The 21945-nt window shown below is 37.1% G+C and overlaps 1 protein-coding gene across 1 annotated transcript in view; it reads left to right on the top strand.

The window, feature by feature from the left end:
- Window positions 1-21945, top strand: part of LOC118277558 (rhophilin-2) — a 58036-nt gene that overhangs the window by 23770 nt on the left and 12321 nt on the right. The window contains exons 2-3 of the mRNA XM_035596423.2: window positions 16982-17098; window positions 21549-21676. Of these exons, the coding sequence (XP_035452316.2) occupies window positions 16982-17098; window positions 21549-21676 (245 nt within the window). The remainder of the gene's footprint in view (window positions 1-16981; window positions 17099-21548; window positions 21677-21945) is intronic.

The following is a 21945-nucleotide window of genomic DNA, read 5'->3' as shown; positions in this document are numbered from 1 at the left end:
AAAGAATGGACTTCTTTTGCCAGATCGTAGTATTTAACGGGACATAAACATAAGTATTTGACCAAATATGCGAACGTGTTTATTAAAACTGGCATAAAATCTTAATCAAATCTACAAAGAGCAATGAATTAACTGACGTCTAAATAAGGAGGTTCTCTATTTAGGTTGTTACTTTATTCTGACTCAATAATGCCCATGTCAGTACAATTTCTTTCAAAAATAGATTCGATTATATTCTTGAATTGAATTTTCGATGATTTAATTTTCATTTGTGCCACTGCGCACCCACACTGCTTGGTATACGGATTATAGATTCGAACCGAGTTTAACAGAATCAGACATTTTGACTATCAAGTATTTTAGCTAATTAAGCCTTTTTTAAGGGGGCAAAATCATCCAATGACTTCTCCCGCCTTGGGCGAGAGTGAGTGTCAGACTCTTACTGACTAAAAACCACCCCGTTCCTACTCCTGCTTTACGAGCTGCAGCCCCGGTAACCCGCTAGGCATTCCACACTTCCACAGTTCTGGGTCGGCATCAGCCCAGCTGAGCCCTATCTGTGGTGGTCTGATGGCTTTTTGAGGCAACCTATTGTTGTGTTCTGTGTTTGGGACTAGCAGTCTCCTTTTACAATAGAACTGCTAACAGAACTAGAGAAATCCTGACTCCTCTGCTGTACCCACCTACCTCGTCACCTAACCGGCGTAACACATACCTATCTATGGTTATAATAATAAACATTACATTAAAAACAAGTTTCGTTAAGTAGCTCAGAGTACCGCATCGTACCGAAGTCAAACAATGACTGAGCAAATTGTTCCATTCTTGAATTGTCCGGCGACGCATATCGACCAATCCCGTTACAGTGTTCAAGTTTCGACGCATGCGCATTGGTTTCTTGTTAACTGTATGTTCAAGAGTTTTTATGATTCATCGGTTAATGTGTTTACGATTGTAGGTTAGATATACTGGTTTGTGTATAACCCAGCCTACAGAGTAAACCGAGGCTCCGGCTCGACAGGCAGGAGTAGGAACGGGGTGGTTTTTAGTCAGTAATAATCTGACACTCCCTCACGCCTCGTCCAAAGCGGGAGGAGTGATTGGATGATTTGCCCCCTTAAATAAAGCCTACAGCGGATACAGTACCCCTAGTATGACTTTGCTTTACGTTTAAAGTAATCGAGACGAGACGTGTTCGGCGCTCTGATTGGCAGGCTCGAATAAACTTGAGCATAAACAAATCATTCTATACTTAATTATATACAACGCCTTCCTCTCTTCTAATTTTCTTATTTACTATTTGCTGTGCCCATCAGGGTCCACGATTGCTACCATGTTATTTATATTACCATCTTATCTTTACATTGTGGATTTGCAATAAAGAAAAATGAATTATAAACTAAACTTTGCTCGTTCTTCTCCATAGGAATCTACACTTTGGAACGAGCAAATAGCTTCACTAGAGGACTGACCGACAGACAGACGTTATTAATATTATTACTTGCTTTGACGTTCAAAAGTGCCTTCCTGGTCTATTTGAAATAAATGATTTAGATTTTTTTGATTTTGAAACAATCAAAACGCCGAATGTGCTCTTGTTAGGATCTCGTTAAACGTAAAGCAAACTTGTACTAAGGTACTGTTTATCACCACATTTACTATTTCAATGGCTATCTCCCACCCCACTATCTTTTAAAAGCAGTAGTTGGAACGGGGTAGTTTTTAGTCAGTAAGAGTCTGACATCTTCCTCTCACCTCACCCGGGCGGGAGAATTAATTGGATAATATTCCCCCTCAAAAAAAAAACCACACAGTCCATTTCCCTTGAGAGTGTGCCAATCCCCCTTTATAATTATTATCTATTCTTTACATAAAGAGGTTTGCCATCATCTCCACGTTTGGCAGGATTGGAGATCGCGATGTGAAATATTCACATTCACAAATGTGTAATCCTATTTTTTAAGTACTTCCTATACACACACAACAACGAATACCACTTAGATGTACCGTGAACAAATAGAAAATATTATACAAACTGTTAAGTAAATATTTACTTCTACAATAGAATAGTATTATATAATTGTGTTGTCATCGATTAGGGCTAATTCACATACTACTGTCAAGCAGAACGCTTCATGCAAAACTTTCTAATAAATGTGAAGAATTAAATTATGTAAGAAGCCATTAGGTCTACTGTTTACTTACCAACTTATCGTATTTGATTGCCTTATTGGTCTCGTGTATGATGTGTGCAAGCAAATTTTTTTTTGCGGTTTGCAACGAACTTAACACTTAACATGATACAAAATTCGAATTAAATTAATTTCCCTATAATACACTATAATAGACATAACATGAATTTAAATACACAGACTAAATAAAATTAAAAACTGTGACTAAAATATTTATAACTTAAAAATTAAAACTAATAACTGTAGGCATATCAGGTATAAGAAACATAAAAAACGGAAAATAAATAAAAACGATTATTTATATTTCCCCAAACGCATTTTTTAATAGATAGTGTTTTTTTAAACCGCAATCGGCATACTTAGTGTCATTTTATAATTACTTAACCCAATCCTTAGCAATTGTTTTCGATACAAAATCGTTACTAAGGATTAGTTTAAATAATCATTAAATGTCAGACATTTAATGATTATTTAAACTTTAAGCGGCAGTTATTTTCAGAAAACCCCTAATTTATTATCTACCCTGTGCTAGTTTTCCGCTGTTATAAAGCTTTTCTGACGAAACAATCGACTGTTTCTAACGAAACAAACGAAACAATCGGCTATGTATATTTACAAAATATTTTACCTTGTATTTAAACATAAAAAACATTGACTATCGCATAAAATTTTCCATTTTCCTACATTTTGTACGCCGTCCAAAAACTACCCGATAGCTCGATAGATGGCGTTGACTAGAACCATTGATTTCCTGAATCGCGCTATGGTTTCGTTACCCGCCCGACTATAGGAGCCGGGCTGGACACTCACACGGTACGCAGCAAATGTTCTTTACATTACTTTCAGCTTAGGCAAAAGCTGTATTTTTGCATAGTCGTGACTTTCTTCACGATTTTATAATACTCTAAAATTATGTTGGCTAGTTGGCTGGGTAAAATTGTATTAACATGGTAGCCTATAGACTAAAATATTTTTTTGCTTGTTTTTTCTTAGTAATCTACACAGATACACTGACACTTTTAATATTTTATTTGATGTTAAAAAGTGCCAACCTGGTCTAATTGTATTAAAATATTTTGACTTTGACAATTATTATGGGCAACAAAAATACTTACACGATTAATTAAAAACCTTGTGTGTCCTGTATTATATTAAATTACGATATACGATTTTCTGAGTTTAGGAATTGCACTCGAGAAAAAAAAACATGTTTTTTTTTGGTGTTTTAAGCGATCAAATGGTCCTACAAAAGAAAAAAACTCGAGTTAGAGTTTTCAACAAATACCCACTAGAAATACTTCTTTAAACAAACTTTTCTTACCCACTTTTCAAGAAATAACATTCGTAAAAGATCGAACCTAGCCAGTCACAAACAAAAATACACAATACACCAAGTTTATTTTTTAATTATTCCTCTCGGGCACACATTATAAAGCCTAGTACACACCCACTCACGTGCCCTTTAAGGCGCTTTCAAACAAAACGACTAAGAAACGAGACGAGCTGTCTAATAACTATAATCTCAGGATTAGTGTGCACAACAAGCTATACAGAGCCAGTTTAACATGGTCTCGCGTTGTATTAACCTTCTACACATTCGTCGGTCAGTTTATACTGGTTTTGCATAGATTGATGTATACTGTGTAGCCATGTGCACAACTGACCTTATTTCTGACAGCTGTGGGTTGTATAGCCTGTGTTTGACCTACTGCGTCTCAATAATTATGTAGTTACTACTATTTCATTGACTAGTTATAAATAACACCCCTCTTTTAAGTCGGGGCTTAAAATGTGCCTATTGCATTTGTTTTTGGTTCTATATTATGTTTTAAGTATTGGTACAACATCAAACCTTATTATATCAGGGGCAGTTAACAGAAATAAACATACTACTAGGGAAAGCCCGTGTGCGGGTCTGCAAACGGCCAGCAAGGGCGCGCGACCAGAACCAGACCCATGCTTACGTTGCGTCGTGTTCCGCGTATGATTCAAAGAACCATCAGACTACCACAGATAAAGCCCAGTAAGGCTGATGCTGACTTGGAACTGCGGACTGTAGGAGTAGAAACGGGGTGGTTTGTAGTCAGTAAAAGACTGACACTCCTCGCCTCGCCCAAGGCGGGAGAAGTGTATAGATGATTATCCGCATTAAAAAAAGAGTAATCCCTACTTTTGAAGAGGAGGGCCATAGTAAAGAGGTTTTTTTTAAATCATTTATTCATTAAAGTATACATGCATTAACTTTTACATCAAAGGTGATGTAAAGTTACTAAGCTGTGAAATAAATACAACAGAAGACACGATTACATATTTAAATACAAGTTAGTTCCACGAACGAATATAAATCAAGGAGACTAATGTAGGAAGGAACTATAAATCAATCAGGTACATTAAAATTACGATCTACTATGACATAACAACTAAATCTGAAATTAAAAATCTAGTTTTTTAGACCAGCCAAGTTTCTTGTCTAATATTATAAGTGACCCGGAGCTGTGGACTGTCTAGCGGGTTACCGCATATGTATTTTAGGACATAACTTAGTTTTTTTGTTCCAATATTTTAAAATAAACGTAGCTAAAGTGATCCCTTAGTACATCAGCTACCTGCTAACAAAATCCCCATTTAAAACAGTCCAGTCATTTCAGAGATTAGCTAGAAAAAACAGATAGACACGCAGACAGACAGGCAAAAATTGTAAAAACAATATTATTTTGATGTATGTATCATACAATATACAATGTGATAGGCGTGGGACTTCTAACCCGTTAAGGCTGAGTACTACATCTAATTTTATCGACAAAAAAATAATATGGGGGTTTGAACCCCTAATTGAAAATATAGGAAAATAGTGATTTTTTCGGTAAGAATAATTCACAAATTATTTTTTTTCTCACCAAAACATTATCAAACATATGAAAAAAGTAATGAATTAGTTAGCCAAGGTTATTAGCTACCGTTTGTCGTCTTTTTTTTGTTTCTACGACGCATACAACCTTTGATATCAAAAAAAGTAAAAAAAATATTAAAATGGCCATAATTTTTAGGGGAGGGGATTCGACCCCTTCGGCCCAGGACTTTTGTCGTTAAAATTAGGTAGATGTGGTATTCAGCCTTAACGGGTTAGAAGTCTCGCCCCTATCACATTGTAGATATATTCTTATGCATGTAGTATAAAACGGGTAATATTTCAATATTACAAACAGACACTTCCGATGTTATTTATTCGTCTAGATTCATGATTAATCTTGGCCATAAAAATGCATAAAATTGAGAATATAATGTTCTAACTCCTACAGGCTGTATAATAGTCTTAAAATGTCCATTCACACGGCAATTATCTTCATATTTAAAGTTTCTACGGCCTTAGACTTTAAAAGAATCGCTGTATTTGTTCTGTAGGTCATTAACCTCGTGTATTCTGCTGTACTTAGTTATTAAATTCACTTTAACTATGATTTGAACAAAATTACAACGTTATTGAATAACATTGAAGGTTGATTTTTGCTTGATTACTCCTCATTCTTCGCACATCGAATTATTTTGTACCAAAATTCATCCAAATCGGCTTAGCTTAACAATCAAGTGTCACTTTGTATTTTTAATGTTTGAATTCGTACCTATAAATCACACACATACATAACATAAACGCCTATCTCCCATGGGAGTAGGCAGAGACAATGCAACACCAAATGCTACGATTCTTACATACCTTTTTCGCTTCATCAACAGTCATCTTTCTTTTCATGCATGCTCGTCGGTTAAGGGTACCGGCAGTTTTATGGCAACAAAAATGTAGTTGATGTAGTAACTACATTTTACGTCGCAAAAGGAGTGGTTTTTTTTGTAGATATAGTTTTACTTTTAATTTGGCCCTTCTTTAATATATCGCCAATCTGGTCTCTATATGTCCGTCTAGGGCGCCCTTTACCTATGAATCAGCTTCGAAAAAATATTTTATTTAAATATTTAATAACATAGCTTATTTTGGCACAATTTAAAATTAAGTTTCATTATTTATTTCCCTAAAAATTTCATTTAAAAAGAAATGTAGGTAAGTATTGCTACTTATAATTTACCAATTTACCTACTTCTCTCTTACTGAGCTTCGTAAAAGACAACACGCTCGGTTATCGTGTCTACCGGTCGGTAGTAAAATCTCTCGAACGAGTTAATTCTATAATTAATTAATTAAAGTATCCAGTAACATCAAGATGTGAAGTTAATTGTCCATCAAAAGTACATTGACTTCTTCCCAGCGAAGTATCTAAAGAAATCCGGAGCTGCGGACTACCTAGCGGGATACTGGGGCTCCGGCTTGAAGAGCAGGAGTAGGAACGGGGTGGTTTTTAGTCAATAAGAGTCTGACACTCCCTCTCGCCTGCTCATAAGCCGGAGAAGATTTTAGATGATTTTGTCCTTAAAAAAATAAACCTCCAAGTTTAATAGAGAGCGCTGCTGCCCAGTCTCTGTTAAACATGTATTTCTTTAGTCGGTTTTGTGACACCCATGGGAAGAGTAGGAGTGGTCACAAATATATTCTGCTTTGCTGTGATCACACGGCTTAAAATTGCTAAATATTAATTCAAAATTTTCGTTGCAAAAACATTTATCGATATTGTCATCTCTAGTGCAATCGATGCATCGATTTACCAAAATCAAATAGGAAAATTATTCATAGAAATACTGTATTTTCACAACATTAAATCGTATAAACATTAGCATTCTGGAAATAATATATTTATGCGTTTTGCGTGAATATCTACGTGTGGCTAATAAAAAGCAGTTATTGAGTAATGATTCTTCGATCGTAGGTAGATGCATTTGCGAAAACCAATTTCATTAAATATCTAGAAACACAAATAGTTGAGTAGACATTTTCTTATTTGATTACTTTGGCTATAAAGTTTTATTAGAGTATAAATACTGATTTTAGTGTGTATTTAATTTTCAGAAACGTTAGATAGGCGGTGCGACGCGGAGTGCATTTAAATGCATTTAATATAATATTCAAACATTACTAAATATAATACGTGTCTAGTTTCATTAACGAACATTAATGACACGATTACGGTGCTTTTCCACCAGAGATGTGCTATGAAGCTATGCTATGAAGATGTAATAGCTAAGCTGTGATTCTATGTGACCGTTGTCACTGATACTAAACTATGTAGCTGTGCCAGGAAAATGTGTAGAAAACTAATCATTGAGATTACCGTAAAACGACGTAATTCGAATTCAAGGGATGGATAGATACAGAAGAGGGGTGAATAAATGGGAAAATGTTATAATATTCTATTCACCCCATTTCTGCGTCTATTCACCCTTTGAATTCTATTCACACCGTTTTACCGTTACCGATTTCTAACACAGTCCAACTAATTCTTAACTTTATCTATCGACTATAACAGATAGACAGACGCGGCAGGAGACTTTAATACCACATTTTCCTATATAATACCTCCGTATTTATCTATTTTTACCAAGATTACACAAGTTCAACAAGTCCTGGGATTATTAATAGGAAGATTGGACATTAGTACACCATTACACGGACATTATCGGGCTAATGGCTGTTAGATCGTGTGATCCGTCGCCTAATGGGGGGGCATCGACCAGGCATCTGTGGACTTAGATAGAATATGTTTATTTTGCTTGACGTCACATAATATTGCGTTTTGCTATTTGCATGTATGTATATGGCAATAGGATCAACTCCTATTACATGAGACTTTTAATACAAATTGTGAAAAGTACACCATGTACGTTGTATAGCGGCCTTACGTGCCTTAATGTGCACCTCTGCCTACTTCTTCGGGGATAAAAGGTGTGACGTTGATATTTGTATTTCCCCTTACGCGTTTGGAACAGGTGTTGTTGCACGTTGCTGGCGTTTGGCTAGTTATGGTGTTACGTAAATACACTATTGCATCTCCTGTTGTGTGGTACATTTGTTCAAGATCAGTGGTTCTCAATCGGTGGTCCGTGGACCTCTAGTGATCCGCAGAAGAGTGTGGGACAGCCATGCTGTCCGGGAATGAATGAATGGGTCGGCTCGACCGGAGTGATACCACGGTCTCACAGAAACTGACGTGAAACAACGATTGCGTTGTGTTTCGTTGTGTGAGTGGGGTTACCGGAGGCCCAATCCCCCTTCGCGATTCCCGAACAATCCCAAAATTCCTAAACCCCAAAAGCCGGTAACGCACTTGTAACGTCATTGGTGTTTCGGGTGTCCTTTGGCGGCGGTGATTCCTTACCATCAGATGACCTGCCTGCTCGTTTACCGGCTTATACATAAAAAAAAACTTCCTTAACTTTTTGATTCTGAACCCGAATTGTAGCATATCCCACTGCTAGACATAGCCTTTCCATGGACAAAATAATGGCATAGTTTTTCCGTCTTCTCGGTTCGGTATACCATCGTACGTATGTGATTCAGTCTTATCGAATTATACGAATTTGACGCACTAACCTACTCGCAGCTTCTGCTCGAATCCACCGCATTACAACCGCTGCCGACCCCAATAGCTAAAAGAGCGTGAACACCACACATTAAAATGTTACTCACTTTGATTCATAAAAAAGAAATGCGTACGGTTCTCAGAAATAATATCTAATTTGATATATCTTTTGTTTCCTGTTAAAAATATATCGTAAAAATTCCAAACATTTGGTTTATTGACAATATTTATGTCCCATGTTATAGGAAGGAAGCTGTTCCATATACTTAATTTACTTTTTATTTATGTATACTTTATGACACACATACACGAAAATACATTTACATTGTAATAGTAATTTGAGTACAATGGGCTTGTCACACACGGCGATTTCTTCTAGACAACCGTTGGATGGATTTTTTTTAATGAACTGGGATTGGGTAGTTCATTTTTAATGACGGCAAATTGTATTATACATTTCTTATCACCCCTACTATTCACGTGGGTGTCGTTAGAAGCACTCTGTACTGCTGTCTTCAACCCGCCTGCCGAAGGTAAAGACTTTAAGTGTGGAAGAGCCATGCTTCGGCACGAATGGGCCGGCTCGATCGGAGTAATACCACGGCCTCACAGAAAACTGACGTGAAACAACGCTTGCATTGTGTTTCGTTGTGTGAATGAGGTTACTGGAGACCCAATTACCCCCTTCCAAATGTTCTCAATCCCCGATTCCCCAACAACCCTTAAATTCCTAACCCCCAAAAAGACCGGCAACGCACTTGTAACGCCTCTGGTGCTTCAAGTGTCCATAGGCGGCGGCAATTGCTTACCATCAGGTGATACGACTGTTTATCCGCTTATCCCATAAAAAAGCATACTTGTCTACACCGATATTATCGTAATCAGACACCTACGTCAATCGTAATTTCGTTTCAACCTATTCAATATTTATAAGAAAAAAGTATAATAAATATAAAATTAAAAATGCTAGTCTAGAATCAGGCCTCAAATTACCATATTACCTAACCTAACCTTGAGTATTTAGCACGGAATGTATTATAGCATAATTAGTCAAAACTAACTAATTATATTTTAATTAAAATTCTAAACTAAATGTTAATATTTTCTCATGATACTAGAATATTATCTAGGTATATAAGTAATTATGGAAATCCGTCCGTTTGTGATTAATTTGATGAAGATCAACTAAAATAGTGTTAATTGCCAAAACTTTATCCTTCTTGCTAGGATTAAAAAAATGTATAATATAAACTAATAATATATTAATTGGAGTGTCTGTTTGTAATATTGAAATAACTGTGTTTTACTAGATGAATATACATACGATACAAAAAAACAAACAGCATTTATTTTTCAATTTTTGTCTGTCCGTCTGTTTGTTCTGGCTAATCTCTGAAATTGCTGGACCGATTTTGACGGGAATTTTTCTTTTTTAAATTTGACGTTTCTAAACTCCGTATTTTTTGGACTAAGTAATTGACTCAAAACCACCCCGATATATCCCATCTTGAGAGTTCAGAAACCACATCCTCTAGCAGCCCAACTACACAAGCTAATCTTTTAAGACATACCTAAGTATTAAAAAGGCCTCCATATTGGATTATAAACATTGTCAATGACATTTAAAAATGATTGACTTATCCTGTCAACATAGTGATTAACAATTTGAAAAGAAGGTGACGAATCCTATTTGTTAAATCAAATTAAGATTTTTGTTTTGATTATTGAAAGGTTTCTTCTTTAATGAGAACGATTTAAATGTTATTTTACGAATCTAATTATTGATATTGATTTCTATTTTAGTCACAATGTCATCCGTTTAGTTTGTAGTTTACAATAAACAATCTCATAAATTAGATTGTCTTTGCTTGACATAATATTTTGATACACAGATTTATAGGTACATGTTTTTGAAAGGAGTCTATGCAAACGTTGTTTAGAGCACCTCCAGTACCTCCAATTATGAGGGCTGATACCCAGACCTCCAGCTAGGCTCAAGATGACTGATAGTGGTTGAATGGTGAAAGCTGAAAATCGACCTCAGTGATGATGAGACATTCGAGCCACAGGAGTTTCACCAAACAGCTATGAATCACTTTCTTAACATCTCATATTGTTCACTAGCGTGCTGCGTGTGACTGGTTCTACTAATCATTCATTATATTAATTAAATTAACTAATCATCTGCTTGTTTAGTAAATAAATAATAAACTATCGCTTTCTTATTTTAATAACATTTAACTTTAATTTTATTATAACTTTTGTGAGACATAGATACTAAATTAATTATTATGTTATCGGCTTACTCTCGTAACTGTTTGACGAGGAACTCGACTAGTTTCAAGCCATGCTAGAGGCTCATATTCAGGCTCATATTACATGAGTAAGCCGATAACATAATAATTAACATTTAACTTATTTCAAAAGTCTAAATAAATCAGTATCCCGTCTCCAAAAAATCTAAAAAATAATACAAATGTTAACCACAAACAACGAAAAAAGAAATAACTTTTACTTTTTTATTGCCGCACAGTAATGGCCAAGGCAAGCCGGTGCGGTGTGTGTTTTAATTTTAAAATAAATCCCGCGTGTGCTTGTAAAGTGTGACATTATCTGGCGCTGTCATCGCGTTTGAGTGACATTTTCTTGCATAACTTCTTTATAGGTTGTGCCATTTTTATTTTATTTTACTTTTTAAAGAAATGTGAGTTGTTGCGTTAATTTGTTGGTGCATTTAATTACTATTAATTATAAAACCTTTGTTACCTACGGTTGGTGCGGTGGCTGGGCAACTGGCTATCGCACAACGTGTTGAGGGTTCGTTTCCCGCACGGAAAAACTATTTGTAAGTATGATCTGCAGATTGTTGTTACGGGTCTGGGTGTCATGTGTATGTGAACTTGTATGTTTGTAAACGCACCCACAATTCAGGAGAAAATCCTAGTAAATCCTAGTTTTTTAACTAAATAAAGTTACGATTGCATTTAGATCGTTTTTAGGGTTCCGTAGCCAAATGGCAAAAAACGGAGCCCTTCTAGATTCGTCATGTCAGTCTGTCCATCCGTCCGTCCGTATGTCACAGCCATTTATTTCCGAAACTGTTAGGCCTACATAGTTGAAACTTTGTAGGTTGATGTATTCTGGTAACCGCTATTCGAATTGCTAATAAAAATGTTTTTATTAGCATTTAAAAACGAATATTTAGAATAGACCTCTCTCGAAGATAAAACAAAAGTGCATCAAGATTCCAAATCAACCATTCCAAATCTCAATTCGCACCAACGAACACAGAAAATTCAGACCAACACCTTTCCCACTTAACACAGCACAGCAGAATAGGTAAATGGTAACCACAGTATTTCCTAACAGTACTTAGCAGGTACCTTACTTATGTGCAATATGAATATTTGCATAGGTACAAATACTTTGCATTTCCGTGTGCGCGTGCGCCGGCTCGAGACGGGCCGCTACGCAATCACGAGTCTATGGTAATGGCTGGCTGTTCTGCACTATTGCCGAGTCTGTGGTTCGGTTCCATAATGTAGCATGACTGGAATAAGGTCTTTTTTTGAGGGGGTAAAATCATCCAATGACTTCTCCCGCCTTGGGCGAGGCGAGAAGGAGTGTTAGACTCTTACTGACTAAAAACCACCCCGTTCCTACTCCTGCTTTTCGAGCCGGAGCCAGTGGAATAAGGTCTAGAGCTGAAGGTAACGTAGTTCTGAAAAGAGGTCTTATTTCAACTGCAAAACACGGTTTTGGAGAAAAAGCTCTAAGAGTTTCGAGTCACAGAGGGACTCTTCATCATGAATATGTCTTGAAACTACGAAGAAGAGGCTTTTTTATTTTATTTTAATAAAAACGTTTTCTCCAAATATTTACGTGAGTAAACCATGTTTTTAGTTAATTTAATATGTTTCACGATAGTTATTATACATGGTTCTTCTGGAATCATGGCTAAGAGAGAATGCGATGCATGACAATCATGTTCTACACTATTGCAAGCAATTGTATTTAAGAATTCAAACAAAATCATTTATTTATATTTTCCTGACATGACGTCCAACGTAATTTAATATAGTGCCCTTAGTATGAGTTTGCTATACGTCGACCGAAAACGAAACGACTACCGTACGCGTTCGACGCTCTCATTGGTTGATTAATTCTTGCCAGCCAATTAGAGAGCCGAACGCGCTATCGTTTCGTTTTTGTTCGACGTAAAAAAACTCGTATTAAGGGTACAGTATGTGGTGCAGTCAGCTTTAATGTACCTATTGCAAATAGTAAAAGAATGTGTGTCATAACACAACACTGTCATTTGTTTCATGTTGGTAAATACATAGTCTGTCTCAGTGGTAATGAGACGTAACTAGACGACTATGCATTGCTTTCCTTTCCTTTCCTTGTTTAAGCACTCATAATATTTGTGTTTATATTAAAGTCTTTATGTCTACAACTTAATAAACGAAATACGTGAAAGTAATTAAAAAGAGTGATACCACGACCACTCAGGAAAGCGGCGTGAAACAACGCTTGCATTTGTTTCGTCGTGTGAGTGAAGTTACTAGAGGCCTCATCCTACATTTTTAAAGGCAGACAATGTAACAGGTTACCTGGGCTCCAGCTCAAAGCAGGAGAAGGAACAGGGTGGTTTTTAGCCAGTAAAAGTCTGACACTCCCTCTCACCTCATCCAAGGCGAAAAAAGCATTCGATGATGTTCCCCACCAAAAAGAAAATAATGGAATCAACACAGGCTATCGACTTTTTATCCTGAGAAAATTACGATTCCCGTGTGATACGATTTGTATTTATTTCCCACATTTATAATCACGAACAACAATCATTACTACTTACATCAATAATATTTATAAATGCATAAATAAATAAGTTTGTTTGTTGGTTCTGTTGTTAATACTCCTAATACGTAAGAGTCCGCATTCAAAACCTACCAACGGCAAGTACCAATATGACTTTTTCCGAGTTATATGTACTTTCTAAAATTATTTAGACACTACTGACAAACGGTGAAGGAAAACATCGTGAGGAAACCTGGGCTTATAATTTCTGATTATAAGTTTGAAATCGCCAACCCGCATTGAGCAAGCGTGGTGATTAATGCTCAAACCTTCTCCGTGTGAGAAGAGGCCTTTGGTCAACAGTGGCCACTTATAGGCTGTTGGTGATGAAGCAAGATGGAAGCATTTGTTCTTTATTTGGCCGTCCAATGACGCAACGTGGACAGTTACCCTTTTGAGTAATATAACGTCGTGTTAATTATCTACTTTTACTTAATTACAACGATTATTCGCACTAGCTTTTCTTCGCGATGTCACCTGTTATTAAATAATCGTCGTGGCGTGTTTTACTATAATGCTCTTCGAGATTATATCGTAAAATTAAATATAGACATTTAATGTCCTGTCACTAAAATATAGATTAGAAGTTTACGTGTATATTGACATAACATCACGTGACAGTCCACTGCTGGACTATGAGTCTCCTCTACATAAGAGGATTTGCCACAATACCCACACTTAGGGGTTGAATAACACTTTTTAAATGGTGATAGGTAGGTAGGTTTCAGGTTGTGGTTCAAGTTCTTCTTTTCTTTTAATGTTGCCCTACACTACGATTGTCTCCTGTGTCATGACAGCGTTTACAAACATACAAGTTCACATACACATGACACCCAGACTCGAAACAACAATTTGTTGATCACACAAAGAGTTGCTCCGTGTGGGAATCGAACCTGCTACACATTGCACGGCAGCCAGTTGCCCAGCCACCGCACCAAACGTGCAGTCTCATCAGAAAGTATTGCTGCCCAGTCTCTGTCAAATGTGTAGATAGTCCCTAGCTCAGCTAAGCTCGGCTCTTACTACACTCGCAGGAAGAATAGGGATGGTGACCAATGTATTGTACTCTGCTGTCGCCACACTCGTTTATTGTCCAAATAATAAAAGTGAAAAGTACATTCAAAACTGATGAGTATTACGTATATCCCGTCACGTCTCGTCTACTGCATTTTGAAGTGCATACAGTCTGCTGCAGCACTTAACACTACCCCTATCTTACATTACATTATCGACTTTAATCTTTTGTAATAAGGTTTGGAATGCGTTGAAGTTGTTTGTTTTTGGGATAGCTTGATATGCTGGTATTTGTGTATTATTATGCGTCCCTTCGTCTCTCCGATTCTCTTTAGTATGCATATCATAAGGTGCAGGCAACGTGTGAACAAACTGACTTGTTGTTATTTATTGTACTGTTTGTGAAACAAAATGCCGTGTTTTATGAGAGGGATTGGGGTTTAAATTACTCGTATAATGTACTTAAATGATTCAAGATTTAAATAGACTGCGCAAAATTACACACTTCAATAGTAAAAACAAATCTAGATTATTCTAATTCCTGTCTGATTATTCTGAAAAGAAAAACGGAAACTAAATCAGAGGTATAAAAAAAACAGTTCGATTCTTAAGGTTTCATAAATTGCAAACACACACATACATATCATCAGCCCATAAGTGGCCACTGCTGAGCAAAGGCTCACAAGGAAAAGGCTTGAGCGCTAATCACCATGCTTCCTTAATGTACAAACAATTATAATAAATTGCAAAGATTTTCAATAAAACGAATGAGGGAATTTCAAGGTTTAAACAAAAAAAAGCTATTCTAGACTCTGGCCACAGACTCTGGCGCTATAACTGAAATTGCACAAATTGATATAACGACCAGTAACAAACTAATCTGTTAAATTAGTACACTGAGCAACGAACAATATTAATTTCATTATTATAATTAAGTCATACCTCGCAACATAGACAATTAGCAATTCTATGCGCTACCCATGATGACACCGAACAATGCCCAGTTACCTAACGCCAGAGGCGTGATGTTACGGCCAGGTAGCGAGAATTATATTAATGATATAATATAATTTAATGTATGTGTCTAGCATTTTATATTAAGTTAAGTAAGTTGAACTATTTACCTATGACCATGGACTATTATTACATTAATTTAAGGTACCAATGTCACAATAATTTTATAGACTACCGTACCTCGTTTGTCGAATTAGGCGCTCTGATTGGTTGATTTATTTGAGCCGGTCAACCAAAGCGCCGAACGCGCTCTCGTTTCTGTTACTTTAAATGTAAAGCAAACTCATACTAAGGAAGCAAGCATTAACAGATTCAATTTTCTATATGCCTAATATAAAAACTAATCCTGTATTTAACAATAGACTCAACCCTATTATATTAGACTTTATATTATTATATTACTAGCTACTTCAACGCGGTTTTACCTGCACTACTCTGCTTCTATTGGTCACAGTGTGATGTTTTATAGCCTATATATAGCCTTCCTTAAAAAATGCACAAAAATATTCAAATCGGACCAGAAGTTTCGGAGATTTGCGTGTTCAAACAAACTCTTCAGCTTTATATGTATATTAGTATAGATATTAAAAATGATTTCATTATTAAATCTGCTATACGTAGGTACACTCCAACAGACCCAACTGAACATAAGAAACGTAAAGTTTATATAACGTAATAACTACAATAGTAATAAACAACTCAACAAATCAATGTACTGATTCAGTGAAAGCCGGCGAGTACCACACCTGCGCGTACACATACCAACCGACCGCGACGTACTGTGCGCGTGCGACGCATTGCTGGACAATAATGATACGTTGTTTTCTTTATTATTTTATGATTTTTATTGAAGAAATGCAACGTTTAATAATAAATAATTATAGAAAATCGCAACTATAGGTTTTGTAGTAATTTCAAAATATACTTATTCAGTTAACAAAAAGTTCGTTAACGGTATACGACAATAACCATTCTTGATGTCATAAACCATACATGACACCATCAAATGCATTCATTATAAACCACGTTTAAAATAAAACCCCTAAAAATATACAACTTATTCGTTTATTACCGTCCATTATAGTCAATAAAATACATTTTTAAAGAACACCAAAGTCAAAGTCAAATCATTTATTCTGATTAAACCATAAATAGTTTGGTACTTTTGAAACGTTAACAACTAAATAAATAAATAGTCTGTCAGTCTGTCTGTCAGTGAAGCTAGGCTTTAAATCTTCGGAGCTGCGGACTACCTAGCGGGTTCACCGGGGCTCAGCTCCGGCTCGAAAAGCAGGAGTAGGAACGGGGTGGTTTTTAGTCAGTAAGAGTCTGACACTCCCTCTCGCCTCGCCCAAGGCGGGTGAAGAAATTGGATGATTTTACCCCCTCAAAAAAAAAGGCTTTAAATCTTTATTATAAACCCTACTCCTCTTGTTACAGGGTTCAGATCCTCGCGTGGCGACCTGCCGCGGGCGGCTGCAGACCAGGCGCTGCCAGCTCAACCAGGAGATCAACAAGGAGCTGCGGCTGCGGGCCGGCGCCGAGAACTTGTTCAAGGTCAGAGAAAATAAATTAAAAAAGTAATTATTTGACATCCGCCGGCTTGAAGTGGAATTGGGCTGGTCACGTCTGCCGCATGTCGGACGAGCGGTGGGCAAAACTCACTACTGAGTGGAGCCCGCTCAACGTCCACAGACGTCGCGGCAGGCCCAGAAGGAGATGGCGGGACGAACTCAACATCTATGACAAGGATTGGCCGCAAAAAGCTTTAAACAGAGAGGAGTGGAAGAAAGGTAGGGAGGCCTTTACCCTGCAGTGGGACGATCATGGCTGAAAACTAAATCTAAATTATTTGACACGTGGCATTCCATATCTATTGATGAAGAGTCTCAAAGGCATAAAGGAATAGAAACCTCCAAGATGACGGTTTTCTGTCCTAATTGACTGTCTTGTCGACTAATGAGAACCTTGTTTTCTTCCTTTTCGGGAAGTCGGTTAAAAAGGCCTTAAGATGATGCAATAATGTTGCAAGTGCTAACTTGACCGGTGACATGAGGGTCGCACTTTTCCGGTTTGGGAAGTCAGTTAAAAAGGCCTTAAGATGGTGCCATAATACTGACACTCGACAGGTGACATAAGAATTGAGGATCGCAGTAACGTCTCATAAAATTTAAAGCACGCTGTCATGGCTATCTCTCGATGGTTGACCGACTGGTCGCAGTTTTAGGATAATAAACCAGAGTCCAAAACATAATAACTTCCATGCAATTTTATTGTTTTCTACAAGGCCTAAAGTAATACAAAATTGACTCCCATTTCCTCAACTAGTTCTCGAAAACACTCGTAATATACATCTACATAATCCATTAAAGTCCACGGAAATTATTTCCTGTCGCTATCTTTACCCTGATATTACTAACTCTAATGGTATAAAAACCTCGGTTCCTGCTTACCCACACGTTTCCTGGTACAAATCGCAACATTCTCCAGTAATCGCCAACGCGGCGTGACGTCACGTTCAATTGACACTTTCGCCGCGCACGCGCATTGCGATCTGATACCGTTTTTGTTGCGTTTGATGAAATATACCTTTTGAGGATTGTGATACTGTCGAAGCGTGCTGAAGACCAAATTCTGCAAGATAACACTGTTTTATATTGAGGAAAAAGTCGCATGGTAACAGCGAAGTATTAAGTAGTATATTATCGTTCTTCTCCATAGGAATCTACACTTTGGAACAAGCAAATAGCTTCACTAGAGAAGAAAATAGCTTTACTAGAGAACTGACTATCAGACAGATATTGTTAATATTATTATTAATATAAATAATTACCCAAATATTGTTAATATTATTATTATTATATTTGCTTTGACGTTCAAAAATGCCTTCCTGGTCTTTGATTTGAAATAAATAATTTTGATTTTGACTTTATACACTAATATTTCTTCTAGTGTACTCAAATCATTCAACCTCGTATGCACTAGGCAACACATTTGCACATTTGTTATCATCATGTTGAAAATCAGCGAGGATCTCTTGTTAAACAACATTGTCTGTCTACTCATGATTTCGCTTGCAGCTTTCGTCGGCAATATTACTAGACTTACTAGAGGAACTGATGTTGTGTATCACGTTTCACTAAATAATATTGAATGATTGCAATATGATGTTCATAGTGCATCAAACACATTATCAAATGTGTAGTAAAATCAAAAGGAACGGACGCGGCAGCGTCTTGTATACAGCATATCGACGCGGTAGTGGTATGGTGTACATGAGCCCTTACGCACAATTACTCGTCATATCCCCATCAAAAAAAAAAAAAAAAGAAATGGGTGAATCCTCCGATTAAGTTACGTGTTCATGCCTTGTGATCAAATGCGGGATGAAGCATCAAATATTCTTTAGTTTGTCGAGAAAGAGTTATTTGCACTGTTACAAGGAATTGCAGGTAAAGCAAAAAATTTATATAAAAAAATAATTAACACGGCGCAAAAAAGCCAGTGCTCAGCTAAATTGCCGAAGCCCGGGTACGATGGCTCGAGATGCACAACACCAGTTCGTCTAGCGATAATATTGCCGACGAATGCTGCAAGCGAAATCACGGGTAAACAGACAATATTGTTTGACAAGAGATCCTCGCTGATTTTCAACATGATGATAACAAATAGCGTGCAAAGTGCTGTCTAGTGCATACGAGGTTATAACGTATGATTTGAGTACACTAGAAGAATTTTTAGTAAGTTCAAATAAATTCATCGAAACGGAGTTTCGTTGAAAAATCTTTTTTTGTGTCGAATTTAAGAAATAATTTGCAAAGTGCTATACCATTTTATAATCCTTATTAAATGCGCCAACTTTAGTGAAATTTGCCACTACTAGCGCCATACATAATTTATTCAGTACAGTCACTTAAAGTAAGGTGAAAATTTTATTCAGACTATTTGGTTCCTCTAAAACTAACAATGTTTTCCAATCTAAAGCAGTTGGCTAAGAATTTATGATTCCATATTACTGGAGCACTATTCAGGATAATGTAAGGAAGACTGCAGACGAAAAAATAAAGATTTGTAGCAACAAGAGTCAAAAGACTGGCACAGGGTGTACTTTTTCGTGGATAACACATAAGTCACTGTAATTTAAAAACTGTAGGACTTAGATTTTTTTTATATTTTTCTGATAACATTTGGAACCTTGCCGATCATCTGGTGCCTGTTGGACGTCGACTTCAGGGACACCCTGTATATTATTGTTCTTCTCCATAGGAATCTACACTTAGGAATGAGCAAATAGCTTCACCAGAGGAGTGATCGACAGACAGACATTGCTAATATTATTATTATATTTGCTTTCACGTTGAAAAATTACCTCCGGGTATTATATTTATTATATTTGAAATAAATAATTTTGACTTTGGCCGACCAACACTGCATATTATAAAAATCCAAAATTGTTCCTTCTCGCATGTCAAGTTTATAGATGATAGCTATAGTAAAGTCAAGTGGTAGCAGTGGTAGCCTATAAAGCAGTAGCTTTACAGGCTATTGATGTTCACTGCCAAAGTTAAAAGCAATACCACATTCTTAGCCACACCACACAGTCACAATTCCAACTCCTTAACCCAACAATTGCAGCGCAAAAAGTCCATCATAATCGCGTTTCTTTCGCCAACAAAATCGCTGAACCTAAACCGCACTTCCTCCAAGACTGCGAGTAATCCTTTAGACAAACAAAGACATTTACACCGAGCGACTGACGAGTCACCGTGTCGTGTCGGAGTCGTCGACCGTGTCGCCCTTCCGTGACCATTGACCTTGCATTGTGGGACCTTACGGTGAGGAAGTCAGGTGTGACGTGGAGTAGTGGCGTAAGACTTGTCGTTCTATATGAAATGAATGGGTTCAGAAGTGAACAAGTTGTGAATAGTTTTGCTGTCGATTTCAATAATTAATCTCATCCAAAATCTAAGTTCTTAAATATTTAAGTGTGGTAGAGCCATGCTTCGGCACGAATCGGCTCGGCCGGCCGGAATTATACCACAGAAAACCGACACGAAACGCCGTTGTGTGAGTGCGGTTACCGGAGGCCCAATCTACCCAATAGTCGATTCCCCAGCAACCCTTAAATTCCTAACCCCCAAAAAGCCTGCTACGCATTTGTAACGGCTCTGAATGTTTTGGTTATCTATGGGCGGCAGTGATAGCTTACCATTAGGTGATCCGTCTGCTCGTTTACCAGCTTATACCATAAAAACAAGAATGGGCCCGACCAAGATTAAGTTATTAATACACACCTACCAGTAATTACATTGAAGACACAATACTTACATTTCTCAGCCCATTCACAATGGTACAGTCATCACTAAGTACTCACGGTGTCGAGAGTTCGACGTCCTTATTCACCGGTACATTACAAGTTCAAGAATTGAACCTACCACTACATTACATACAAAAGGTTAACAGTCTAGTTTTTGTGGTCAATGTGTTACTTGTATGACCATATGAGAAGTTATTGTGTAAGTACCTAGTTGGTGTACTAAGTTCAGTGATACTTAGTTTGCGATTAATGGGAGTTCGGTCCGGTAATATTAAGGTACGGTAGGTAAAACGGGATGAATAGAATTCAAAGGGTGAATAGATACAAGAATGGGGTGAATAGATGTTAGAATATTTATTCCCGCTATTCAGCCCGTTTTAAGGTAACTGATATAAATAAACCGATCGATTTCGATGAACCGATCTTCTATTGTGTATTTTTTTTTTTGTGGCACAAGAAGATTTTTAGCCAGGTGGGCCGGTAAAGGAATTTTAGGATATCCTCATTAAATATCCCTACGATACCCAATGAAGAAGCATCCTAAATATCGACCTTTTCTGCCTTTAAAGTAAATGTTACACCAAGTTTCATCAGCTATGTTAAAGAGCCCCTTCGCCTTTGGCCTTTAACATCTGATTTCTCAGAATATGTTTCTAGATTTGTCAATAATATCTTAATTTCCTTCCCCAGGCCACAACGAACAGAAAACTCCGTGAGACGGTGGCCCTGGAGCTGAGCTTCGTGAACTCCAACCTGCAACTCCTGAAGGAACAGCTGGCCGAGCTCAACTCGTCCGTGGAACTCTACCAGAGCGACAGGTGACACACAATAATTGTAGTTTGACAGCTGTCAGATTTGACACCTGTCAAAAAGAATTTTCGAAAAATACTTCTTTATATTTATAATAACTAACGTGAGATATCTTGTATCATAATTCTGCTCACTCTTGCTATTCCAATTTACTTTAGACTTTGGCAGAATAGTCGACATCGGCCATTAAAAAAAAACGGGAGATATATTAAATTAAATACCTAAAATCACGGTTTACTTATGTACATTAATGGGGAAAGCTCTACTAGTTTCGAGA

The sequence above is a fragment of the Spodoptera frugiperda genome, chromosome 10, assembly GCF_023101765.2.
Source record: "Spodoptera frugiperda isolate SF20-4 chromosome 10, AGI-APGP_CSIRO_Sfru_2.0, whole genome shotgun sequence".
Taxonomy (NCBI): Eukaryota; Metazoa; Arthropoda; class Insecta; order Lepidoptera; family Noctuidae; genus Spodoptera; species Spodoptera frugiperda.
The sequence above is the reverse complement of the archived record's forward strand: the minus strand, read 5'-3'. Positions and strand labels throughout refer to the sequence as shown.